A 26,834-nucleotide genomic window follows, 5' to 3' on the forward strand; every position below is an offset into this window, starting at 1 on the left:
CAGGCAGTGCAAAATAAGCATGTGTAACACCAAAACAAACTGTAAGGAGGAATTGGTAATTCATAGGCAAAAAAGCTCCCCACAAGTGACACAAAACAAAGATGCATTCATTATAACTGAAAACTCCATGCTGTACCTTATGCAAAAAAAAAAAAAAAACGGCTATATTCACAGAGGCTCATTATCCATGAAACACCAGAACTCCAGCTACATTCTAGACACATACATCATATATGGTTACATATGCGGGGACCTCACTTATATACATCTTACTGCTCACTGCAATTGTGCAGTTTCAAATGCCAGTCAGAAGGGCAAAAGGCGACTCTAATCAGGCTAGCTTAAAGGTACTACTTATATCCTGCACGCCACCATGGTGATTCACAAGGAACGGTCGGTCCGAGGGCAAAATCAGGAACATAACAACGAAATGCTCAGACAAAGGTAACTGCATAGTGGGTCTCAGAGTTGCCACAGGCGAAACCTTCGATTCTTACTTTTGGGCTGCTGCTAACACCACAAGATGGCGAGCCTACTTCAACTCTTACTGTTGGCGCTTTGCCATAGGAGCTCCCTAAAGGAGAAAAGGATGGCACTTTTTTACCAAACTGTGGATCATGGATAACAGGGTTGTTAGTGCGTACTGGAGGTGAGCCACATAAAAAGCCGACCTGGCTGCTCGAATCTCCATCTGAGTCATTCTGAAAAATTATCAAAATCTAATCATGCACGGCAGCTTATGTTACCTCATTCGATCAATGAGCGAACTTTCCAATAATTACCTTACTGAGGATAAGATCAAGTATATCACAAGTGGAGTCTGATCTGTACAGCGGAAATGCACTGCAGTTGTGGAGAGTAAAGGTTAGTCAAAGAGAGTCATGATCAGTACCAGACTAATCATTATCAATGAACACATCCATTAGGATAAATAGATACAGTTAGACATGCAGTTACGCTTGTAACGTATTTTGTTTCAAAGTCATGATTAGTACCAGACTAATCACTATCATTGAAATACATCCATCAGGATATAAAGATACAGTTAGGCATGCAGTTATACTTGTAACGTATTTTGTAACATATAACGTATTTTGTTTCAATAAATTAGGCAAAGTAAACCAGACATAGTGTGGTAGTCCTACCAGTGACCCTTATTTGTGCGACATGCTATGTGCATTGTAGTGAATCAATTCCTATTTCTATCTTATCACATTGAGCTTTCTATCATGCCTCAAATAAAGAAAAAGACTGCCTCTGAGTGTTAATTGTCTAATTCAGTAAACACTACACATTTACTAGCACATATGTCAAGAATTTTACAGTAAACCCAATAACACATGCAACATTCAAATCATATACTACTGTCATGTGGTGGTGCCACCGAAAATTGCTGGTATAATCTACTGCCTACATGAAAACTAATCAGATCTGCACACACCAGGACATTGCAGCAAGTATTTGCATTTAGCCACCATCAGATTTGCCGGACAGCTAATCAAACCTATTGCTTGCAGTGAACAAAGGAAAACATAATAATAAGATAATCAAAGAACTGACCCGTTCGTCTTGGGGCTGGCTTTGTTCACGGTTTCCACAGCGAAGGGAGTCCGGGTGGCACGGCGAGGCTGAGGGCAGATGACCTCCGCCCGGGGCGGCGGCGGCGCATCCATCTGCCAGAACCTGGACCTCCTCTCAGGCATTGCCTCGGCCCTCGGGATCGGCTGCCTCAAATAGCAGTGCTCCATGCCTGACACTCACGGCCTCCTGAAACCCAGATCAGGAGAAATTGAGTCCGCTAGATTGGAAAGGAAAAGGAAGCGATTGCAATTGAGCGGGCAGCCAGCGAGGAGGAAGCAATGCGCGTACAGAAATCAAAACCGCGGAGGAAATCGAAACAGGACTGGTACAGGGAGCTATCTCCTTTTCTTATCAACACCGCAATGGCCCCCAAAAAAGGGATGCAAAAGAGCCTTCCTTGTTTGATTGTTTCGTTACGGCATTGTATTCCTCCAATTGGAAAACAAGGAAAGGAAATGCTGGGTGCCAAAAAAGGTGTCGCCTTTCTACACGGAAACGGAACGCACTCTCGTGTTTCTTTCTATTTCCGCCCTTTTTTCGTGAGGGTTATATATAGTTCATAAGCTGTAAACGATAAACCAAACCCAAACAGATCTTGAGGCAGTAGCGCGAGAGGTGGTGAAAAAAATTTAGCGACGAGAAAGAATGCAGTTTTGGGTGGTGAAAACGTATAACAAGAAATTCGAAAAATCTCGACATCGAAGAAGAAAGTGTTTCTCTGTGGAATCTGGCATAGGATCTCTGGGGGGGGAAAAACACTGCATCAATCAAAGAGACAAGTAGGTCTCTGACGCCCTTCAAATCGAAACAAAATTAGCAGAGCATCTTTATTAGATAAGAGAATAACAAGAACAGAGCTACCTGCGGTCTAGATTTCCCAAGAAATGACCCAAATGCAGACGAATCGCAGATCGATAAAAAAAATCCCAAGTAGGGGAATAAGAAACCGGATAACAAACTGCAAAATGAGTATAAACGACCAACGGGGCAAGAACTCGGCGCACGGGAAAGAAGAAAAAAAAATCCCCCTCCTCACCTTGGACGGGTGGGAGAGGCGAAACGAGAGGAGCAGCCACGCGGACGGATCCCCTAAGGCTGAGGCGAGCGTGGCGTCCACGCGCCCCCTCTCTGCGCCGCTCGCTCGGGTGTGGCTGGCGCCGTTGGTTCGCCGGAAGAATCGCCGACGCGAGGCGAGGGCGACGCTGCGCAGCCACACGCCCCCGGCCCGACCCGACCCGAACCGATCCGCTCCGAGTCGGAGTAGAGAACGACCACGGTTCGGTTGCCTTTACCCCTACTAGTAGGCTAGTAGTACCACCTGCGCACCGCCCTGGCCCCGGGCTGCCCTAACAAACAGCCGGGCCCACAAGGAAGGACAAGTGCGGGTGCGACGCTGACGCAAAGAAGGGCCCGCGGCGCGTGGTGCGAACCCACATGTCAGTGGAACCCAGAGGACAGACAGGTGGGGCCTGGTTAAGTAAGAGTGGGCCAGACTCTGAATGTTTCTTCTGAACTCGCGGGCTTTGGAGGATCGATTCAATTCAAGACTTGTTTAGGTCCAAAAAGATTTCGAATTTTGGTAGTGTAGTATTTTTGTTTGTTTGTGGCAAATATTGTTCAATCATAAATTAACTAGGCTCAAAAGATTCGTCTCGTAAATTATAGACAAACTGTGCAATTAGTTTTTGTTTTCTTCTATATTTAGTGTTTCATGCATGTGATACAAGATTTGATGTGACGGGAAATCTTACAAAGTTTTTGAATTTCGGGGTGAACTAAACAAAGCCTCAACCCAGATGTTACAGCATCTCCAAGAATTTTCCATATTTGTTTCTTAAAATATAATATTTACCAATTTCAATTCCTAAATTAGTATGAAAAGAAAAAAAGATATTATCTCTAAAAGTTTTTAATATTTTTATTCGAAAAGTTTTTTCTCAGTACTTTTTTCTACGACCTAGTGTCATGTTTTACATTTAAGGGTTTCTACTAGATCTTTCTCTCGCGCTCTTCTCACCGAAACTCTTTGTTTCCTCCTTTTCCTTTTTCACCCCCTTCTACTTCTCTGGATACGCACTTTGAAGCCATGCATATATTTACGCACAGGTGGTGGTGCGTTGCCAAGTGCAGAAAGATAGGGAAGACATATGGGGAATTCTTGGCGATAATTTTTTTCTCTTTTTTTCTAAAAAGCATAGATGAAGAAGGAATATGGGACACTATTGTAGATGCTCTTATTGGGCAAGCATGTGTTACTGTTACCCACGCACTGCGTCTTCCTCTTGGTGAGGGAAGGACGGTGGCCACGCGGGGCCGTTGGGAGGCGAACGGAGCAGAGTAGTGCGGCGTGGCAGCATCCTCATCGCTGGCCGGCATGGTAGATAGGCTAGGATTAGGGTTGGAGATTTGAAGAAACCTTCAATCTTCTTTGTCCCTAAAGAGTTGGTCGTCTGGGCGAGGGAGATGGCTGACCCATGACGGTGGCGGTTCAAGGGCGGCGAGCGCGGCGGTGGCGGCGCCACTAATGGGGCAATGGGGACATTCGGTAGGCAGGGTAGGCGTCCGGGGCGACCTGCCACAACGTTAGCAAGGGCGGGGCTGCAGCGACGATGGTAGGATGTGGGCGGTGATGTTGCAAGCAGCCTGAGCGGCGATCGAGGTGGCAGTGTGCCGGCCGAGGAAGATGACTTGTGAGGAAGAAGAGGGATGAAAAGGAGAGGGAAGGCGAAAGTCGTGTGTCGCTATCGTTAGGAGTGCGCGTAGATTAAGAGGTCGTAGCTAGAACATTGAAATCTTATCCATCACGTGCACTTGATTGATCACGGTGATGGCTTGAAAGCAAACATACGGCATATAGCGGTGTTTGATTCTCCGACGGCACGGTATAACTAAAGAAAAGGTTGTTGCTAGGTTCAGCTAAAAGCTAGTCCACCGAGTATAAAAATTTGCCAAGTGCGCCCATAGTCTAAAATTGGCATACTTAACTTTTTTAAAGCTTGTTAGAGGGAGTAAATAGCATTTCTTCAGATCGCTGCAAAAATTATTTTTCCTTTTAACTTGTTTGTTACTATCTTTAAAAAATATCAACTAAACCTCCAATGTAAGAACTTTATTAAAGATTAAGTAACGTCTTTATAAGAGAGGGACACATCCTAATCTAAAAACAAGCAAAAAAAACACTCACACTCCCTAGACCTAGTCGCGAACTAGGTGTCCAAGTGGTGACGAAATGTTGTACATCTAAGACGAAAGCAACAGATGAGGCAAGCGGTAGCGAAAAACAAAGCCATAGAGCAAATGTTTAGGCCTTGTTTAGTTTGTGAAAAGAAAAGTTTTTTTAGATATTGTAGCACATGTTTAACTATAGCAATAACAATTAGTGTTCAATAGTTGACCAATTAGCCTTAAAAGATTTGTCTTGCAAAATACATACAAATTGTGCAAATATTTGATAAGATGGGGTAAAAAGTTTTTAGGTGAGAACTAAACAAGGTCTTAATTTTTTTTTGGTGTTTTCAATATATAAATAAATTATTACTGTGCTGGAACCAGGTATTGATGATGAAATCTTATGGATCTAAGATGAAAGCAATAGACAGGCAAACGATGTGATGAACAAAGCCGTAGAGCAAATGTTCATTTGTTGTCGTGTTTTCAGCATATATAAGTTACTGCTATGTGACATTTTAGCTGGAAAAGTCACTACATGGAAGAGAACCAAGGCTTAACTTTTTACAACGTGTTTGGTTCATGGAGTGGCACCATGCGGAGGAATCCGACTCCAAGGACGTCTTCAATAAAACTTTCCTAGCTAGCTATTTTATTACGGCAAAATATTCAGTGCAAACCACATCTTCGGTGCAATCCATAAAAATCCTATTAAAACTATACTTAAGAGTTTTCAAAAAATTTAAAACTATGCACACCAATAGTGCATATGTAGATGTGCATTGTCACAAAATTTGAGATTCAAACTCATTTAGCAAAAATACGTATGAAATAACAAATTTCATTTGCATATGCACTAGATGACGAATTTTGTCCTCTAGTGCATATGGAAATGAAATTTGTTATTTTCATACGCATTTTTTCAAAACGAGTTTGAATCTCAAATTTTGTGAAAAATGTACATCTACATATGCACTATTGGTGTGCATAGTTTTAAATTTTTTAAAAATTCATAAATATGATTTTGCAAAGGGTTTTCACGATTGCACCAAAGATGTGGTTTGCACTGAATATTTTGCCTTTTATTACATGGAGAAGAGAGAACACCCAAAACCTGGTCGCTAGAGCTTCGCTTGTCGCTCAGCTCCCGAGAATTCTATTGCCCCTGCATGTGTATGACCTCACTTTTCTTGGCTAGCAGCTTTCTCTATTTCTTATTCTTCGACCCAGCCGGCTCATTGAGGATGCCCTAAGCACGTTGTTTGGTTTGCCGCAGGAAACTCACCCATCCATTGCAAGGACGTACCTTCCACCAACATAAAAACGACATTGATTTATTCCTTCAGAAACAGTCGGACAACACATCTATGGAGGCATTGTTTCCCTTAGGTGAAAAGTTTTTAGGTACTATAACATTTTTGTTTGTATTTAACAATTATTATTCAATCATAAACTAACTAGAATTAAAAGATTCGTCTCGTAAATTATAGACAAACTGTGCAATTAGTTTCTTTTATCTACATTTAATGTTTTATGCATATACTGTGAGATTTGATGTGATGAAAAATCTTAAAAAGTAACAACAGAAAGAAAATTTAAAACTACTCTGTAGAGGGCAAGGGATCTTGTTATAATTCGAAACAGAAATGGAGTACATACGTTTGGTTGTCGGAATCATGGTCATGGTAGATTGGTAGTGGTGGGGTGCGCAGAGAATAATGTTTGGTAATTGGAAACGAAAAAAAGGGAATATACAATTATACACAGTTAGTTGTCAAAAACATGGTAGTACTTGGTTGATTTAGCCTTGGCAGCGCAAGGAAGAATGTTAATAATTGGAAACAAAAAACAGAGTATAAAATTTTTAGTTGTCGAAATCATGGTAATGCTATGTAGGTTTAGCCCGTTTAGCACAGGGAAAAAAAGCAAAGGGAAATGAAAAAAAAAAGGATAATGAACCAAATAAATTTAAAAAGAGAAAGGAAAAAAAACGTGGTCGGCAGGATTCGAACCTGCGCGGGCAAAGCCCACATGATTTCTAGTCATGCCCGATAACCACTCCGGCACGACCACCATTTCACGTTTAGTTTGTGTTATTTTTGATATTTATAAACTATATTAACACGACCACTATTTTGTTTAGTTCGCAAAAATTTTCAAGATTCCTCGTCACATCGAATCTTTGATCGCATGCATAAAGCATTAAATATAGATGAAAATAAAAACTAATTACACAGTTTACCTGTAATTTGTGAGATGAATTTTTTGAGCCTAGTTACTCCGTGATTGGACAATGTTTGTCAAATAAAAACGAAAGTGCTACGGTACCCAAAATCTAAAAATTTTGCGAACTAAACAAGACCTAACGTTATCTAAACCTAAGATACTAAAAGCTTGCTCTGAAATGTTGCCGCGGGACTTTTTCTAAGAATAACTATATGATTCAAATCCACAAAGCAATGAAAGAATTCAATGGAAAAGTAAAATAATTAGATCGAATTATAAAAGATGATGGAATGGAAAAGGAATAGCAATATATGCACTTAGCGGAGGCGACGTGGATGGATTAAATTAATGGGTAAAAAGTTAGGGAGCTGACGTGGCATTGGTAGGAGAAGACGTAGATAGTTATTTTTATGAGAAACGATGTGAATAATAATTGCATTTAGTGGAGGTGATATGGATGACTTGCATTACTAGGTTGAAAAGTTAATGGACCAACATGACATTAGTATGAGGTGGTGTGGATAGTTAGTAATACATGATGTGGATAATTTGTATGTTAAGATAAAATAAAACTTACAAAGGTTTAAAAAGTATAAGATATATAGATATGTTTCGAATGACCACTATTTCATGTCTCGAATGGTGTTACATTGTATAAAAATTGATGTTGAGAGTGAAATCTTATCCTCTATGCCTAAATAGGAGATCCCCACTGTCATATCTCATGAAGCCACGTCACCTAGGGCCCGCTTTTATCCTTCTTTCATCAGTTACCTCAAAGGCAGCGTTAGCACCGCAGTAAGACACTTACTATTAATATATTGATTGATGATAGTGGCATTAGATACATCAGCGTAACTGTAGCAAGGCAATTATTAACTAATATATTGCTGGTAGTGGCCAAGCCATGCGTATTAATTAGATGCATCTGAACAAGCAACGTGACCTCTCCGTTTTCTGTCCCATCGCAGCCTATTGTTCTTCCGATTCGTAGCTATATAATTCTGGCTCTCGACTCTAGACGTATTCAGTTCACGACTTCTCTGTTTTTCTGCCCCGTCTTCAAATCTTCTTGCAATTCATCGATATGTGTAATTCTGGCTCCTGCCTGTAAAACAAGCGCTAACCCAGAGAAGATACGATCTGTCTATATATATGGGGCTCCAAAGCCTGACAGATCAAACACGAGGCATCCTTGGTCCTTGCAAATGGGAGCGTGTCAGGCACAGGGTGGACAAGCAGGAGATTGCGTCACGACACGGAGTTGTGTAGCCTACGGCCAACCATGCCGTGTGTGTTTGCCCTGCGCCACTAGCGTCGTCGTCCGCCCTCACCAGCCGCGCAGCCCTAGCAGACACTGCATCTGGCACCTTTCACCGTCACTATAGACCTGAAGCCGGCGAGGGGCAAAGGATAGAAGGCACAAGCATGAAGCCATGCACAGGCAGCGGATGAAGGCTGAATGAACGCAGCAACCTGAAGAGACATGCCTGAAAGAGAGGATAGGTGAGAGAGAAACAATGCCTCGAAAGAATATATATGGCTCACCTATAGACGCTGAGTTTCCACGAATTGTTAGCATGTCGTCACCATATTGAGTTACAGAGCATATCAAATTTTGTTCATTTTTATCGTTGTTATATGATTTGCTATATATGCTTTTCTATTCAGTTTATGGGAGCACCCATATCTCGGTTGATGATAGGGTCACGACTCACGAGTATTTCCATTCCATGTATAATTATGTGATATTTGTCTCATAGTTTCCAGGCTAAAAGCGCAAAGCATAAAGCAAGAGAGATGCATTTGTCACGATTAATATATTTTTATTATCCATTAGCCTTTTGAGTTATAATGGTGATGTTAGTTTTCTTTTTCTATGCATACTCCTTCAAATTCCTTATCGATATTTTCAGAATTATTTATAACATAGTAATTAGGATTTACATATGTTTGAAACTAAAATTTTATATCTAAATAACCCGCAGCAACGCGCGGGGTATCATCTAGTGCTCCTATAAAGTTAAACTCAGCTATCTATTTCTCTCAACATGCAAGCTATCCAACTAAGCAACCCACTATCATACACAAATTAAAAATCCACTAGCCCATGCAATTGTAATATCCACATTAGCAAGTCACTATATTTCTCTCAACATGCAAGCAACTATCCAACTAAGCAATACACCATCATACACAACTAAAATCCACCAGTCATACAATTGTAATGTCCATGTTTGCAAGACACATAATCATATTTTGTTTGTCTATGTAATTCGATTGGGCACATAATTACATAACGCACGAGGTATTCTCCTAGTTTATATTTTAAAATATGTATCAATAGAAACATAAAAAAAATGTTGTTGAAAGTGGGATTTGTATAAAAATTATGTTTCAAAAAAAACAAAAAATAAAAAGTAAATGTTGAGAGTGGGTTTTGAACCCACTAAAAAACATGTCTCTGAACAAAAAAGAAAAAGAAAAATTGATGCTGAGAGTGAGATATGTATTAAAAAATATGCTTCAATAGAAAACAAAAGATAAAGGGCAATTAGTGGTGAGAGTGGAATTTGTATAAAAAACATGTTTCAACAGAAAACAAAATCGAAAAGAAAAGGAAAAAATTGAGTGAAGAGTGGAATATGTTGCGACAAAAAACAAAAAGAAAAAGGAAAAAGGGAAATTGGTGTTGAGAGTGGGATTTGTATAAAAAGTATATGTTTCAACAGAAAACACAGCCAAAAAGAAAAAAAATATGAGAAAGGGAAATTGGTGTTGAGAGTGGGATTCGTATAAAAAGTATATGTTTCAACAAAACACAGCCAAAAAGAAAAAAATAAGAAAAAACAATGTTGAGAGTGGGATTTGAACCCACGCCCTTTCGGACCAGAACCTTAATCTGGCGCCTTAGACCAACTCGGCCATCTCAACTTTGGCCTATTGAAGTGTCTATGAAAATACATGAACGTAACTAGATGATAACATGGACATGAGACCTTGATGATATATGATGACTCCCCCTCGGGCCCCTCCACTAGCTCACATGCACCGTGTACGTCCTGACGTACCCGCCCACGCACACATCGACGCAGGACAACGGAAATTTTTGTGTTTTTGCATTTCAAATGTTCTCAATTCCCAAGCCATACTCCTTACTCACCACCAAATTCAAAGAACACACTTTCGAGGCCAACACAAATGCCTTCTAATTATTCTATTCTGACTCACTTGTAATTTTAAGCAATCTCTTGATGCGTGGATTCTGCCCAACATCTATGACCCCCTTCAAAATAAACATTCACGCCTCTTTTGACCAACCTAGACTTAGTTTCAGTTGGTCCACTAAATGGGTCAAAGAGGGTGACTTAGAAAAAAAATCCACACATCCTCAAACATGTCTTTAAATTGCACACTATCATCTCTTATCCTAACAACATGTCCTCTGTGATGCAACCTCACTAATTTATCCATCTATACCACCACACAACAAATCTAGTCACAAATCATGCTAATATCAAACCATCAAGTACAAACTAATAAAAAATAGACATAACTACTAGCCAAATCAATAAAAAAAATTAATTGCATTAGCCACTACATTTCAATTAACACACTGCTCTATACTACCATTAGAGCACACACCAAATAATTAAGGATACTAATTTATCAAACAGTAGACAAAGAATCCCTAATGACCAAGTAGGCAAGTACCAACTCGTAGGCAAACTAACCATAAATTAACATGTGCAACCTAAATAGCATACCACAAACAATGCACCAAATCAAACTAAACATACGTTCCACAAAATACATGTACAATAATACCATACCATCGTATACCGACGGTTCTCCAAGTTTGGGAGTGTAAGGAGCATTACCTCAGGCAACCGTCAACGGACAAGATCAGGCTGCCCTAGAGGAGCATTTGGGAGTTAGGGTTAGTGGCAGCGGAGGGAGCTTGGGCGGCGCGCCTCCGCTAGTGGAAGGAAGCGCAACCACGACGACAGCTGGGAGATGAAGCGTGAATGGCATCGGTCGGCAGCTGAAGCGCGAGTGGGGCCAAATTGCCGCAGCGGATACTACGACCCAAGTTGTTGATGACGTGGCAACAACTAGGCGCAATCTGGCACAGCGCCGAGCCACCGACCTCGGCGTGAGGTCCTGATGCGCCGACTATTTACTCTATTTTTAGAAAATATTTCACCTAGGGGTTATTTACAAAAAAAGATGTTTACAAAAGGATGAAAATGCAAAAATTTCACACGGCGGCAGGAGCGCGTGAGTCCACGTTGATGGCTCGATCCATTCAAACCACCCCTGCTTTTACGTGTGTTGGAATTGCTAGATCTTAGTAGACGCCTACTAGTTGATCGTTTGGTGATGGACGGTGTCACTGTCAGCTGTTTTGTTTCGCCTGCCGACCACCCGCAAACCCCGGGTCGGCTCGGCTCCAGACGCCAAACTCCCAAAGCTCCCTCCTTTCTATCTACTGTTATAGTACGCATTAATTTGTGCATTTGTGCGCATGCATGGTGGTGTCAAACAGCGCGTGTGCGTCCCGTCAGTTTGGCCGGCCCCTAGCGGCAAATAATGCCATGGTTTCCTTGTCATTTGTCACGCACGTACGCGAGTACGCAACCGACGTGTTGTCGTAACTTGTAAGCGGTGGCTCCATGCGATGCGATGCGACCGTACATTGGCTCAAGTAGTCACGGGGCTCGAAACTGTGCATTTTCATGTGCGGAGAGTGCCCTGCTATAGTGCTATGTGTATTCTGGGAGTCTGGAGATGAGATATTCGTTGAACTTGGATTGGAATTGGATCGACGAAAAGCAAGCAAAAGTGCCAGTACTACTACCTTCCCCGTCTGCATGCTACTGCTTTGGATGGATGGATGGATGGATGGATGGATGGATGAATGATTAAAGCGTATGGCTAGGCCTTTTCTGCCTGCATGCTTCATATCCACGCTTCCTGCTCCACTCCCCATCAGCCATCGTTTAAGCACTTTTACAGCAAAAAGCGACGAGATCTATCGGACTATCCAGATGATGAATTGCGAGTACTATACTACTTGCTGGTGTTTGCCATCCCTTAATAATAACACACATGTGTTAGTTTTGTGGGACGAACGGGATGGGTTGAGACGATACCAACTTGGAGACATTATTTGATCCCGGTAGGGGCGGAAGGATCTAGTGCCCGACGATCCTACTAGCTAGGCTCTTGCCCGGGCTCCTCTTCTCCTAATTTCTTAGAGCAACTCCAACAGCTTTGTTATTCTTATTATGAAAGCTTTTTAGAACTTGTATAGCAGAAAAATAGGCTCCAACAGATGTGTTATTTGGTTTTGTAAAATAGAAAGTTTGCTATTCCTTGATTTTCGTTGGCCATTTATAGCCAACCACTGACACTAGCTATCTGATAGCAAGGCTGTTGTAGACCTCTTCTTTTTTAAGAAGTTGTCTATTTTACAAAATGGCTAAACATTAGAATTTTGCTACTAATTTTAGCCAAGCTCTTGGAGATGCTCTTAGAGCAAGCTATTCATGTTATGTATTCTATATTTGGCTATTTTGGGAGAGAAAAGAGAGTCCAACAGCTATTGTATTTGGTTTGCTAAAATAGAAAGTCATCTATCCCGGAGTTCTCGCATGGTAAATATAGCTTGCATGTCCCGCTAGCCATATGATTTGCCGTTTAGAAAAACTGTAGGAGATTTTTGTTTTTTGCATGATTTTCTATTTTAGAGGTTGGCTAAATCTTGAATTTAGCCATCCATTTTTATCGACTCTCTTGGAGTTCCTCATAGGGTGTCTCCAACATAGCGATGTAAACCGACAATAACGTGAAAGAAAAGGTAAAGAAAATAGAAAAAACTTATTGTAGGTAGTAAAAGAAAGACCACTTGGCATCTCGCTAGCGACCAGGCTTTTTGTGTTATGGTTTATCCATATAGGCTAAAATATTGTATGTGCAAGTGATTTGCACGCTTATTGGAGACGCCCTTAGTAGGGCCAGTGTACATATGGTCCATGTGCTGAGGATGGCTATATGGGGCTAGGAGCTAGAGGTGTACCAGGGGATCATAGTTGAATCGTCCATCTTCCTAGGTACGCTACCGGATCTCGAGACGAAGAGAATGAAACCGTCCTAAAAAAATAAACATTTGGTTCAAATATGGATGCACCATGTCCCTACAAAATGAAGGTACATGCTAGGGGGCATCCCCTTTGGTTTCCATCATGCTTTGCCATTTTGCTGTGACTGTAAGCTGTATTGAATTGTTGATGGGTGGGTAAGGACAACATGTGTCAAGGTGGTCATCATTGAGGCAACAACAGGTGGTGAGGCATGGGTTAGGATGGCCGTCATTGAGGCGACGGCATGTGGGCTAGCGTGGAATTGGGTGGCATATCGGCCGAGCCCCTCAAGCCAGGCGTCTCGTTACAATCGACGACATGGGGGTGGGAGTGGAGTTCTCTCGGAGTAGCGACGTGCAAAGATGGAAGAAAAAAAATCAAGAGGAAGAGAGGTGATGTGAGGGGGATAAGTAGAGCCAACAAATAATAGTCATTGGACTTCAACCAAACTGAAAACCCAATCTCTCTCAACTAAACACAAAATGAGGTAATATATTTCATCCTAAAATCAAGGATGAAATCATCCCGTTCGAGAACGTCTCCAAACCAAACATATGTAGTTTTGTGGTGTCTATTTTCAATTTTTACTATTGCTTAGAGCAAACTCAATAATAAAGTCAAGTATTTGACTATCAGTCAAGTTAAGTCGAATGACATGACACTTGCTTTTTGCTATTTTTTGATTGCCATCAAAGCAATTTTCAACGGTACATGAATATTCACCCATTGAAACACTGGGCAATGATGCGGACTTATTAAAGAAAAAAAAGAGAGGAAATAGAGGTAGGTCCCTCGTGCAAGCGCAACGAGAGCGCAGTATCATTTGGCCAACTTGATTCTTGGTCTAAATAGTTAATCCTAGATGGGACGAGGATGAACATAGTTTAGCAGAGTTGAGCTGCTGCCAATGGGAAGTTGTGCTTTCATATTATCAAAAAGAAAAATTGGAAGTTGTGTTGACTGTTGACTGGCCCTCCCTCACACGGAAGCGACAACGGTCGGGTCGGGTGAGGTCTCGTGGAGTCGTGGCCACAACCTAACCTGATCATCGTTGCGTACTTGCGTTGCACAATTCTACCACCTCCTCGCTTAAGCTTTTTTAATTGTAAACAAGTAGTAATAAAAAAAGATAAGTCACGACTTCATCCTTTTCAAGGATAGAAATGAGACAACACTATTTGCAGAGATGCTACTCGAACATATAAGCAAAAGATCCACAAACTAGTTCAACATAAAACTTGAAGTTTTCTTTAATGTTGAACCACCTTCCTGGTCTATCTCACTCGTTCCATTCTCAGGGTTTCTCTTCTTTCTCAATACCAGTCTGGTTAGGTCTATGTTATAGTATGAAATTTTGGTCCTAGAAATTCAAATAAAAATACATAACAATGCGGCTCTAAAACTAAGATAACTATTTTTTTGAAAAAGAAATATATTAATATCTTAGCTTCTGCACCGATGCATATGGCTCTAAAACTAAGATAACCATGGCAACCAAACTAACCATGCATTCTGTGGGTTCCACAGGTGGTCGTAAACCCGGCAATGACAAAAGGCTTCTCCTCCAATCTTAGTCCATGTTTTATTTTGCTTTGGACCATACAAACAAAATAATTTCTATAACCAAAACAATCCCATTTACCTTGTTAGTAAAATTTTGATTTGATTTACTCTTTGAATTGAATTAAATACTTTTTGGGGTAGGAAATATCAAACATTGTAATCCTAGATCGTATCATTAATCTCACACAAGATGCAAACCAAATAATCAAAGGTGGTTTTTATTATTCACATCTAAATGGTTTATTGTTCTCATCTATCCGAATGTTACTTGTTTATTGTCAAGCGAATCACAGGTAAACAAAAAATTGTCAATAGCACATAACACATTTATAAAATGGATCATAAGAATTTTTTTCAGCCTTTTTAACTTATGGGAGTGGGATATACCAAAAATGAAATCACAATACGCTGAAACAATCTCACGATCAATCCAAAGATAACATCGCATCACTCAAAGACAAGTAGATAACACTCAAACAATTGTCATCCAAATTACGGAAAACATATTAAACCCCGTCTGCATGACAACATGACATGGAGAAAACAGTAAAGCAACAGTAGAATACTACCCTTCTAACTGAGGACTTCCTTCATCCGAGGACTGAGATTTGAGGAGAGAAATGTTCATGCATAAATAATGAGTAGTCAATTTAAATTTACATTTAGCCTATTCGCTGGTCTGAAAAGTCATGACTGAAATTACTGCTGTCTGGCAGAAAAAATACGGATGATAAAACAAACGAACGGAGATTCAATTTTTTTACTGTATTTCTATGAAAGCAACGTATCATATGCAACCCAGCTTCGTGTGCAACCTATACAACCACCAATTAAGGCCACAGGATCTAGATCCAACGTCTGAGGTTTTTTTCACTTAAACCCCTCCACCTATGGATTTAAATCTAACCCGTGTGTATCAAGATGGGAGGGTTTAAGTGAAAAAAACCTCAGACGTTAGATCTAGATCATGTGGTCTTAATTGGTGGTTGCATAGGTTGCACACGAAGCTGGGTTGCACAAGATACATTCCCATAAAGTCTATGCTGCTATATCTGAAGTACTCATGTATCTTAACCAGGGCCTTGTTTAGTTCCCAAAAATTTTGCAAAATTTTTCAGATTTTTCATCACATCGAATCTTTAGACGTATGCATGAAGTATTAAATATAGATAAAAACAAAAACTAATTGCACAGTTTGGTCGGAATTGACGAGACAAATCTTTTGAGCCTAGTTAGTCCATGATGTCAAATACAAACAAAAGAACTACAGTGTCGATTTTGCAAAATATTTTGGAACTAAACAAGGCCCAGGCCGAGGCTGAAAATGTTCTCTTAACCAACTAACCATGAATCCATGATTAATATTTTTACAAAAATAACCCTGGTCCATGGTAAAAAAAAGACCAATTGAACACACTTAAAAAGGGGGAAAAATAAAGAAATGGAGAAATTTTAAAATCCACGGCACGGCACGCTTGCCTTCATCGTCTTCTCTCCATCCACTTCCACTCCACTCCTTCCGCCGCCGCCAGCTCGTCCGGCCGCCGCCATGGCGGCCCCACGCCCTCGCCCACCCCTCCTCCTCCTCCTCCTCCTCCTCCTCCTCCTACCAATCCCGCTCGCCATCTCTTCAGCCGCCGACCTTGCTGCTCTCCTCGCGATCAAGGCCGCGGTCGCCCACGACCCCGGCGGCGTCCTCTCCGCCTGGTCCGCCGCCTCCGCCACCAGCTACTGCCGCTGGCGAGGCGTCAACTGCTACCCTTCCTCCTCGTTCGTCGCCGCCATAGACCTCTCTGCTTCCTCCCTCTCGGGCACTCTCCCCGCTTCCCTGCCCCTTCCCCCGCGCCTCCGCCGCCTCGACCTCGCCGGAAACAACTTCTCAGGGCCCATTCCGAACGCTTTTCTCGCGTCCACCACCCTCCTCTACCTCGACCTCAGCTTCAATAGCCTGTCGGGGCCCCTCAAAATCCCGCCTCCTTTCGCCAACTCCTCGTCGACCCCCTGCGCCGCGCTCACCAACCTCCGACTCGCCGGCAATCTCCTGGTCAACAATATTCCAGCGGGGATAGCGCAATGCCGATCCCTTCGCGTCCTCGACCTCTCACGCAACGTTCTGGAGGGCGCCATCCCGCCGAGGCTCGGCCGCCTCGCCGCGCTCCGCGTCCTCGACGTATCACGCAACAGCCTCACCGACAGGATCCCGGTGGAGCTTGCCAGCTGCAGGAAGCTCGCCGTACTCGTTCTCTCAAATATCACTGCGTCGCCTGGGGAGCAGCCGGAGTTCAATGCCTTCGTTGGGGGACTGCCGACGGAAGTGCTGGCCATCCCGGAACTGGCGGTTCTCTGGGCGCCTAGGGCTAACCTTGATGGCCGGTTGCCGTTGTCCAGGAATGGTACCTGCGGCCTTGTTGCTTTGAACCTGGGGAAGAACTCCATTAGTGGTGCTGTGCCCCGGTGGTTGGGGGACTGTCAGGATTTGAAATTTCTTGATCTGAGCTCGAACAGCTTCGAGGGCTCAATGCCAACTCAATTGTCAATTGGATGTCTGAGTTACCTCAATGTCAGCGGAAACCATCTGTCAGGACCGCTTCTTTCATCTGAGGAGAGCAAATGCTCAAACCGTTTGAGCACTGACAATATTGTAATGCAGTACTATGATGAATTGGTTGGTAATACCCTGATTGGAAATCCTTTTGGTTCTGAGTTTGGGGGCATTTCTAATGTCACTCTCCATGACTTCAGCAACAATGGCTTTGGTGGGACGTTGCCATTTCTTACCTTGAGTCGACATGCAAACTCTTACAGCTTGTGGCTTAACGGTAATATGTTCAACACCACGCTTTCTGCTGGATTTTTCGGATTCTGCAAGGATTCAACTAGCATTGCAGTCAATTTGAGTAGTAATCAACTGTCAGGAAGTATTGACATGCTTTCAAGCTGTATTACTATTCACAGTTTCGATGCTGGTTATAACAAATTCAGTGGGTCCATACCTGCTGGAATCGGTGCTCTGCATTTGCTGAAGAGCTTGGTCCTGGAGGGTAATAATTTGACAGGTCAGGTTCCAGTGAAATTTGGTGATTTGGCTGCTCTGGAGGTGCTGGATTTGTCAAGGAATTATCTGTCAGGCAGCATACCATTACATTTAGCTGACGCTTCACACCTTGAAGTATTGAAGCTTGACCATAATAGGCTATCAGGAAGCATCCCTTCCAGTTTCAGTGAACTAGCTCAGCTGACAATTCTTGATGTCTCATTCAACAATCTATCAGGCGTCATTCCTAATCTTAGGCACCCTGCTGATTGTGGTTTCTTCATTGGCAATTCCCTACTGTACCAATGTTTCGGTACACATGCATCTCTACCACCAACTGAAGCAATCAATTCCTCGAAAGGGGGTAGCCAAGTGACTAGATTTAAGTCTCTAATCGTGATTTTAGTTGCAGCCGCAGCTGCTGTAATATCTTTCCTTCTTGTGATCCTTATCTTCTTTGTGTGTGAAAGAAGGAAACGGGCAAAGATTTCAAATTTGAGGACAAAAATGGTTGTGACTTTCACTGATGCACCTCCTGAGCTTACTTACGAAAGCCTCATCCGAGCAACAAGCAACTTCAGCATCCAGAACTTGATTGGAACAGGTGGCTTTGGTGCCACCTACAAGGCTGAATTGGCTCCAGGTTTTCTTGTAGCAGTGAAGAGGCTAGCCATGGGGCGTTTCCAAGGTCTTCAGCAGTTTGATGCAGAAATCAGAACTCTTGGGAGAATCCGACATGGAAATCTTGTTACACTTATCGGCTACCATATCGGAGAATCAGACACTTTCCTCATCTACAACTACCTCTCTGGTGGGAACCTTGAGAAGTTCATACATGAAATGGGTAACAGGAAGGTGACCTGGACTGAGGTCCACAAGATAGCTGTGGATGTTGCACAAGCATTGGCTTTTCTTCACGGCTCCTGCACACCCCGGATAATTCATCGAGACATCAAACCAAGCAATATCCTCCTTGATGAGCATCTTAACGCGTACTTGTCAGATTTTGGTTTGGCTAGACTGATAGAAGTTACACAAACACATGCCACGACCGATGTTGCTGGTACATTTGGGTATGTCGCACCAGAGTATGCTACCACCTGCAGAGTCTCTGACAAGGCTGATGTTTACAGTTTTGGAGTTGTTCTCCTGGAGCTGATGTCAGGCAAGAGGTCTTTGGATCCCTCATTCTCACAGTTTGGCAATGGTTTTACAATTGTATCATGGGGCCGGATGCTGATGCAGGAGGACAACACCAGTGAATTTTTCTCTCGAGGACTACTGGATACAGCACGAAAGGATAGGTTAACTGAAATGCTAAATACTGCTTTATCATGTACTTCAGAGTCTGTAGCAGTTCGGCCATCAATGAGGCAGGTTGCAGCAAAGCTGAAGCAATTGGGAACTGACCGCTAAACAGTAAGCTGAAGCAATTAGGGAATGATTGATGAACAGTCAGCTTATTGATGGTGGTTTGTCATACTATCATCCACATCTCCATGTCACCAAATTTTTGTGTCATTGATGTGGTGAGATTATGAACTCTTCCGTACACATTATTTTGTGCTGAACTGTTATTATGCTTATCCATATATTTCTTGAGAGATATTTAAAGAAGATCAATTACGTACAAATTGATATCACTCCACTTGCATATTGTGTACTTATTAAGGGTGAAATATTCAGTTCAAGTATATAATTGGCTATGAACCGATAACAAGTAGCATTGCCAGTGAATGAAATACTGAATTGCATCCAAAGGGTCAGACTCAGATTATATGGTTCCTGTTTGAATGGGATACAGATAGCCAATTGTCACCGGGTATATGTATTTTTGTCTAGATCAACTTACCATCTATGAGCTGATTCTTTGACTGTATTATTATGCATCCATACTTTTTGTTTGCTTTGACTGTATTATTATGCATTCATACTGAACTGCTGACTGCTCTGAGCAAACTAATCAATAACAGCTCCGAAAGTTGATATCATTTTTGTGCCCGCACACTGTTCTGTGAATCAGAAGGCATTTGAATTCCTGATGTGTGTTTTTTTTTGGGTCTCTGTTACCCCCATGCCTGCAGATTCCATGAAGCTGGCATGCTAATATCAGCATGAAGACATCTCGTCCCCAATCTGAGAGTCACTGGGTACTTGATCTCAAGGATGCGGTGCCTGCTTGATTGCATCCTTGCTCTCAGTTCCAGCTGGTCTGTTGCCGTGGTGGTGGCAAGTGGCATCACATTGGAGTTGCGGTTGCTCCAGAACAAGGCAGGAACGCACAAGTACCACCATGGATGGTCTTTGGAGTCCATGCCTCAACTGGATCTCGTGAACACATGGACCCTATTCATTTTTTACTCTTTTTTCTCAACGGTATTCAACTTTTACTCTTGTTTCTCAACGGTGGAGTTGGGATGAAAACCGAATGCAGGTAAATTTTTTTTTAGGATTCAGATAGCGTGGGATGCATCTTATTGACACCCATTCATATACGTATCATATACTATGAGTTTTAGTATTTGAAGTTTTGAACCCCTTTCGGATAGACCGATATCTAGAAATATCGACTGCGGCAAATTGTGACACAGTCGTCACATTATATACAGTGGAAACTTTTGTTTATGTTTCTGTTAAGCTGTATTTGCAAAAAATGTTCGATGTTATGGTATTCCCGGTAATCCTTTGTTACAGCACATCCACGGTCGAGACCAAACTCAGCAAATCCTTATCATTGTGCTAATGGCCGGCTACTGTTTATTATTAACAACGACTGTGGTCTGCTGCGTGTCGACCCTGACCCTGTACTTGTACCGCTTGGCAAAGTAGACGAAGACGAGCAGGTTGATGGTGCTGAGCACGGCGAGCAGCCAGTACAGGTAGTCGAACCTGCCGACGTTGATGTTCTGCGCCAGCCACGACGGCCGCCCCTCGGCGTCGTTCCGCGTCGCGGCATCCACGGCGGTGTTGATCGCCGACGCCACGAAGCAGCCGAGGCCTCCGGCGACGGCGGCGTAGGCGGAGCCGACGCTGCGCATGGCGTCGGGCGCCTCCTGGTACAGGAACTCGAGGAGCGCGACGAGGCAGAACACCTCGGCCACGCCGATGAGGCAGTACTGGATGAGCAGCCAGTAGGCGCTGAGGTCCGGCATGGGCGTGAGGAAGAGCGCGAGGTAGCCGTGGCGGACGGCGTAGCCTCGGCGGTAGCGCTCGAAGAGCCCCGCCCAGGCGACGGAGAGGATGGAGAAGAAGAGTCCCAGCCCGACGCGCTGCAGCTGGGAGGCGCCGTGCGGGTGGCCCGTGAGGCGGCGCGCCAGCGGCGCGAAGGTCTGGTAGTAGAGCGCCAGGATGAGGAAGATGGCGAGGCAGGGGAACACCGGCATGCACGTCACCGGCAGGTGCAGCGCCGCCACGCGGGTGTTGAGCGTGTACGCCTGCTGCACCGACAGGGTCAGGAACTCGGTCAGGACCACGCTCAGCATCACCGTGCACGCCGGCACCGGCAGCAGCCGCAGCAGGATCTTCACCTCCTCCACCTGCGTCACCGTGCACAGACGCCACGGGTTCACCGCCTCCTCCCCGCCGCCGGCGAGGTCACCTTCCAGCTGCAGCGCGGCCTTGTCAAGCCATCTGGATGCATCATGCATGGAGATGGAGGAATGATCACTCACTGACACTGACTTGGATGGATGTGGCTGAATCCTGAGCGTTCGTTCGTTTGTGTGCGCAGCGCATCCAACGGACGATACGTACGTACCTGAAGTCGTCGGTGTGGTCGATCTTGGCGCTGCCACGGATGGCGGACTTGGCGCCGGCGACCTCGTAGAGGCCGACGAAGTCGCCGCTGTCGAAGGCGGCGTTCCGCTTCCTGAAGGCGGCGACGAGCACCTGCGCCACCCGGGTGAGCGGGCTTCCCCCGGGCAGGCGGTGGCGGTAGAGCGGCGTGCCGACGAAGAAGAGCGCGTTGGAGGCGCCCATGGCGAGCGCGAGCGTGCCGAACGCCGCGGCCCAGCCGTGCTGCATCTGGATGTACACGACGGCCGTGAATGCGGCGATGGCGCCGAGCGTGACGGCGAGGTAGAAGAGGTTGAAGAAGCGGTCGAGGCGGCGCTTGTACCCGGCGCTGCGCTCGTCGAACTGGTCGGCGCCGAAGGAGGAGACGCAGGGCCGGATCCCGGCGGCGCCGAACGCCGTGACGTAGAGCGCCGTCTGGAGGTACGCCATCTGCCAGGGCGCGGCGGGCGCGCAGGCGCCCAGCAGCATGGCGAGCTTGTCGCACCCCTCCTGCGTGGGCACGAGCGCCGGCACGCTGGCGCTGACGGTGAGCGCGATGAGGCCCAGCAGGTACATGGTGGTGAAGATGGCGATGGTCCAGTAACGCCCCAGGTAGGCGTCGGCGAGGAACCCGCCCAGCACGGAGGACGCCTGGGAGATGCCGAGGAAGTTGTTGACGGCGTTGGCGGAGCTGGTGAAAGGGCGGTGCATGACCTTGAACATGAAGATGACCATGTTGACGGAGAGGCCGAAGTAGGCCATCCGCTCCGCCATCTCGTTGCCGAAGATGAAGAAGGCCGCCACCCACCCACCGGTCCTCGACAGGTCCCGGATCGGCTCGCCGCGGATGTTCACCGGCGTGGTGCCGCCGGCGCCGGCGGCAGAGGAGGGCGGCTCGTCGTAGCCTCCGCCCAGCGGCGTCCTGCAGCCGCGGGAGAAGCGGCGCTCGTCGCTCTCCAGGAAGTGCGCGCCCAGCTTCTTCCGCTGCAGCGCCGACAGCGAGCTTGGCTCCGGCAGCACCTCCGGCGACTTGATCTCCTTGGCCGCCGCCGCCGATGCTGACGCCGGGGGCGGTGCTTCCAGCTCCATCGCGGACGCCGGAGCCATCCGGCGAAAGCAATCAAATCTTTGCAGGAGCAGGGGGGTGTGAAGCCCTGATCGGCAGCAGCAGTAGCAGCCGCCGACGCCGCCTTGCAGCTAGGAGTACAACGGAACAAGTGAGGCGTCGTCAGACGTCACTGAAGCGGCGCAGTCCTGCCTGCAGCTGCAGCGATGCGCACAGATACGCTGGCATTTATTACCGGAGCTCGCTCGCCACGCCAGCACGGATGAGCAGCGAGCAGTCAGTTTAATGGCCGCATTAAGCGCGACAAGGACGAAGTGGGACGACGACGGGGACCCCCTCCCGGCCTCCTCCGTTCCTGCGCTGCACACTGCAGTAACTAAAAATATCTCCGGCGCTCACCCTGCTGCAGTGCTGCTGGAACTGGTGGATCCATGTACAGGCAGGTGGCCGTACACCAGACGAGATGAATTTTCCAGAGCAGACTGGTGGCAGATCTCGACTTCGCTTTCCCCCCCTCTTCTCCAGACCGAGGAAGAAGACAAGCTAGCGAGCAGCCCAGCACAGCACACCTGAACCTGAACGCGCGGTGTGGTGTGGTGTGGTGGTGGTTGAACGCGCGGGATGGGCAGCGGTAGCGACAAGGTGCACCACCGGCCGGTCCACGTCCAGGTCCAGGACGCCAGGAGCAGTGTGCGTGCTCCAACCACCAAAAAAAAAAAAAATGACCAGCCGCAACCGCAAGAGGGCAGAGGCGCGCAGGCCACCGCCGCCAGCCGCCACAAACAGGGGGCTCGAGTGGACAGAGTGGGTGATCGATCGATCAAGTGGACAGCACGCGTGGCGACGGCCGACGAGCGCGGCTGACTAATGATTCGCCGGAAGGAGCGAGCCGCCCGCCACCGAAGTAGTTGCCCTGCTAGATACGGCGAGATCGGACTGCACAACAACGATGGCATGATGGATCCGAGTAGCCGACCCACGATGACGATCGATCGCCAAGTCCGCTACTAGCACCACCACGAACGACAAGGGCCTTGTTCCTACAATATTTTCCAAAATTTTTCAGATTTCCCGTCACATCAAATCTTTAGACGTATGCATGAAGTATTAAATATAGACGAAAATAAAAACAGTTTGGTCGGAAATTGACGAGACGAATTTTTTAAGCCTAGTTAGTCTATGATTGGACAATATTTGTCAAATACAAACAAAATTGGTACTATTCACATTTTGAAACTAAACAAGGCCAAGAAAGAAATTAGGAGCCGCGCGTGACTTGCCTCCGCTTGGCTTGGCAACACCTGTAGAAACGACCACTGCTGCTAGTGCGAACCAAGTGTGTGGAGTGTTAGGGCTCCACTAGCTCTACGTGGTGTTCGTGGTGGGAGCTTTTTAGAACCAAGGGTAATCATCAGTTTTTCTTAATCACACACCTTAGACCTGGATCAGTCAGTTCTGTGTTCTGGGAGCAACACTGACACTGCTCGCTGGTACGCGTGCGAAGTAACACTTGTACCAGCTTGGAAGCAAGCTGATCGGATCGGCCGTGGGATCGAGTGGTCTATCCGATCACGGCGGGGGGGAGTTAATGAACAGGACCGGGGACAGCGCACACAGTGGCCTGCCTGTGCCTGGTGGTAGCCTCATCTCAGTCATCATCGGCCCATGCACCCCACCCCATCGAGATCGAGCTGTGCTGTCTGTGTTCTGTTGGCGCTGCAAAGCTAGTTAGAGCCACGGACGCAGCACAACCACGCAACGCATATGGCGGTGGCGCGTGAAGAGGAGGACACACACGGTCACGAGAGGACAGCGGTGGGCGCGCACGCACGCGCCCGCCACGGGGCCGCATGCATGAATGCATGATGGACAGCCGCCAGCCGCCAGGGCAAGAGCGCACCATGCTGTCCAGCATCATGCGGGGCCTGAGAAGAGGATCGGGATCGGGAGGAGGCGGCCGGAGCCGGACCGCCATTAATTTGTTTCTTCCCGCGGACCGCGGCCGCCATCCATCGCCATTACTGGCCGGCGCGCGGCCTGATGAGTCGTCCACCACACCCGTGGTGTGGTGTGGTGCGACGGCGACCGCTGAGTCTCCCACCTACCAACGGCCCCGACCTCCTCCTGCTTGAAACGATCTAGATTTCCACGAAGGGGAATCCCCAGATTCGAATTGTAAAACGAATTAACGCGCGAAGGAGTCAATTCGAATTACCCGAATTTCAGCTGTTATACAAGTCATACACGAACAAAAGAGAGTACAAGAGGGGTTTACTCATTATTACATCGCCACTTGGCGGAATCACACTCACACACACAGCATACGGAACAGCATCGGGTAGATAGCGAAAGCGCGAACTCCGGATCCTCCAAACTTGAGCGTAGGATGAGACGCCTACTCCTCCCAATCATCGCCCGCGTAGTCGTACTCAGGCTCAGAACCTGCTGCCAAAGTATCAGTACGATTTGTACTGGCCACTGGCTCCCACCCTATGCTTTTGCGAAACTTTGTGGTAGGTGGAATGCAAGGGTTTGAATCAAAAGACCTAATATATGGCTGTAGTTTCCTATGCGAATACGTCAAGTTTTATAATAATAAGTCAACTTTTATACCAACACCTTTCACACACATTCTCCCATCCCAGCACACACATCTCACCACACTCTCACTCTCTAGGCGGCAAGGACGACTCCCGCTCGTGCCTTGCCTCAACGGCCAACGCCGGATCCAACACAACCCAGGGGAAGATAGAAAGGACTCCTCTCACTAGTCAAGTGAAGCTGTACTTAGGAAAGGTCCATAGCCGCGAACGGCATATGTATCGATCGATCAACCAGAAACTCTGCAGAGGTTTACACCACTCACAAGATCACCATCATCGACGCTGTACATCGTCTAGGCTGATTCCGGGCTGCCTTCCAACTAACACGGTGCCACCCTACCACTCAGAACTGGGGCCATACCGGAGTACCACCGGCATGCTGAGACTGTGAGACGTAGTACCGGGCCCCCAGGGTCACTACGCTGTCTTAGGAGGGTGTGGGTCCCATGCCCGTACCTCCCTACACTATCCGCTAACAACCTAGTAGTAGTGGCATCGCCCTAGATGGTCGTACATCCGTCCCCCTCCCATGAAGGCGAGTGAGGGTGCAAGGCTTCCTAAGACCCGGTCCACAGAACATATCAGTCCTTAAGCGACCAAGCAGGACATCTTCACGTGGGGTCGGCCGATGCCCCGCTCAACGGGACATCCGGTCACCCCGTGCTAAACAGCACCTCCCATCCCGGCGCTTCGTCCCACGAAGACACTCCACTCCGGGACCTCACCCTGTCACATGTGCCCGCCACAGGCATCTCTCTTGGGAAATGCCCAGGCAGCATCTCCCGGCATGACTCGTCCCAAGACTCGTCGTACATTCCTGCTCGATCGACTCAACCCTCACCACACACCCAAAACACACACCAAGATCTCTCCCACAATCCGATATCGGCATTCCATGCCTTAACCACCCAACAACTGTCCACCAAGCATCACATCACAGATATAATGCAGAGTAGAGTACCAGTAGTAAAATGCAAGCTTCTATCCTAACTGCGGGTAAGCAAGGGTAGTAGGTTGCGACAAGGTAACGGCTCACAAGCATTGCTACCATGCATCCTATCTCAGATTATTGCATAAAAGTAAAGCGCTAGCTTCTACATTCATGGCATGACTAATAGGATTCTACGAGGTTGGGTGGGACGTGGCACCTGGCAAGTCGTCCTCGAGCTCCTCAGTGTAGTCGGGGTCGTACTCCTCAGTCGTCGGCTCCTCCGGGTCTGTCAAACGAGACATATGGTCGCAATAAGCGACTCCTATAGATATCACAAAAATCCAATAGAAGAATCGAAAGAACCAACTGCACTCATAAATAAGCCTATGACGTAGAGCTTCTTTTTATAAGAATTTAGATACTTGGTTTGTATTTTTCGGAATCCATTTGGGGTTTTAAAAGATTTATGCAAGCTATAAACGTTGGAAAAAGAAAAGAAAAAGGGGCAGGGAGACAGATCCGCGGTTTGGGCCTCAAACCAGCCCAGGCGGCGGCCAGGGGGGGTGGAAGGCCGCGGCGGCTTGGTGGCTCGGCCCAGAACGGCCTGGCGCGGCTGCTGGTCTGCTGCTGGGCTGGTGCTCTTGGGCCTTGGCTTCGCGCTGGGCTCGGCCCAGCGGCCAGGGTGCGGGGTGGAGGCGCGGGGCGCGGCCGGCTGCGGCTCACGGCGGGCTGGCGAACCTGG

At 46.2% G+C, this 26,834-nt stretch overlaps 3 protein-coding genes and 2 non-coding genes across 9 annotated transcripts; 1 reads left to right on the top strand and 4 right to left on the bottom strand.

The window, feature by feature from the left end:
- LOC8085053 lies at positions 87 to 2,848 on the bottom strand. Of its 4 annotated transcripts, XM_021457681.1 has the most exons (5): positions 1,870 to 2,611; positions 1,561 to 1,767; positions 783 to 843; positions 672 to 701; positions 433 to 574 (listed from the first exon to the last, which is right to left on the bottom strand). In XM_021457681.1, exons 2-5 carry the CDS (start codon positions 1,746 to 1,748, stop codon positions 545 to 547), a joined length of 309 nt encoding a protein of 102 aa, XP_021313356.1. In that variant the 5' UTR covers positions 1,749 to 1,767; positions 1,870 to 2,611; the 3' UTR covers positions 433 to 544. The 4 variants fall into 4 exon arrangements, with proteins under 4 accessions (XP_021313355.1, XP_002457537.1, XP_021313354.1 ...); XM_021457680.1 differs by lacking the exon at positions 1,870 to 2,611 and adding an exon at positions 2,618 to 2,848 and having other exon boundaries at positions 87 to 701; XM_002457492.2 differs by having other exon boundaries at positions 87 to 701; positions 2,443 to 2,611.
- TRNAS-AGA lies at positions 6,741 to 6,822 on the bottom strand. Its single transcript has one exon. It is a non-coding gene; the product is annotated as a tRNA-Ser (tRNA).
- Positions 9,829 to 9,909, bottom strand: TRNAL-AAG. The gene has a single exon. It is a non-coding gene; the product is annotated as a tRNA-Leu (tRNA).
- On the top strand, positions 16,172 to 20,266 carry LOC8063328 (LRR receptor-like serine/threonine-protein kinase RPK2). Its single transcript, XM_002462706.2, has 2 exons — positions 16,172 to 19,247; positions 19,803 to 20,266. The coding sequence occupies exon 1, from the start codon at positions 16,234 to 16,236 to the stop codon at positions 19,132 to 19,134; it is 2,901 nt and encodes a 966-aa protein (XP_002462751.1). The 5' UTR covers positions 16,172 to 16,233; the 3' UTR covers positions 19,135 to 19,247; positions 19,803 to 20,266.
- LOC8063327 (protein NRT1/ PTR FAMILY 6.1) lies at positions 20,323 to 23,213 on the bottom strand. 2 transcript variants are annotated; one of them, XM_021456923.1, is made up of 2 exons: positions 21,400 to 23,213; positions 20,323 to 21,323 (listed from the first exon to the last, which is right to left on the bottom strand). In XM_021456923.1, exons 1-2 carry the CDS (start codon positions 22,597 to 22,599, stop codon positions 20,469 to 20,471), a joined length of 2,055 nt encoding a protein of 684 aa, XP_021312598.1. In that variant the 5' UTR covers positions 22,600 to 23,213; the 3' UTR covers positions 20,323 to 20,468. The 2 variants fall into 2 exon arrangements, with proteins under 2 accessions (XP_021312598.1, XP_002460589.1); XM_002460544.2 differs by having other exon boundaries at positions 20,323 to 21,348; positions 21,476 to 23,211.

This window comes from Sorghum bicolor, chromosome 3 (genome assembly GCF_000003195.3).
Source record: "Sorghum bicolor cultivar BTx623 chromosome 3, Sorghum_bicolor_NCBIv3, whole genome shotgun sequence".
In the NCBI taxonomy this organism is placed as follows: domain Eukaryota; kingdom Viridiplantae; phylum Streptophyta; class Magnoliopsida; order Poales; family Poaceae; genus Sorghum; species Sorghum bicolor.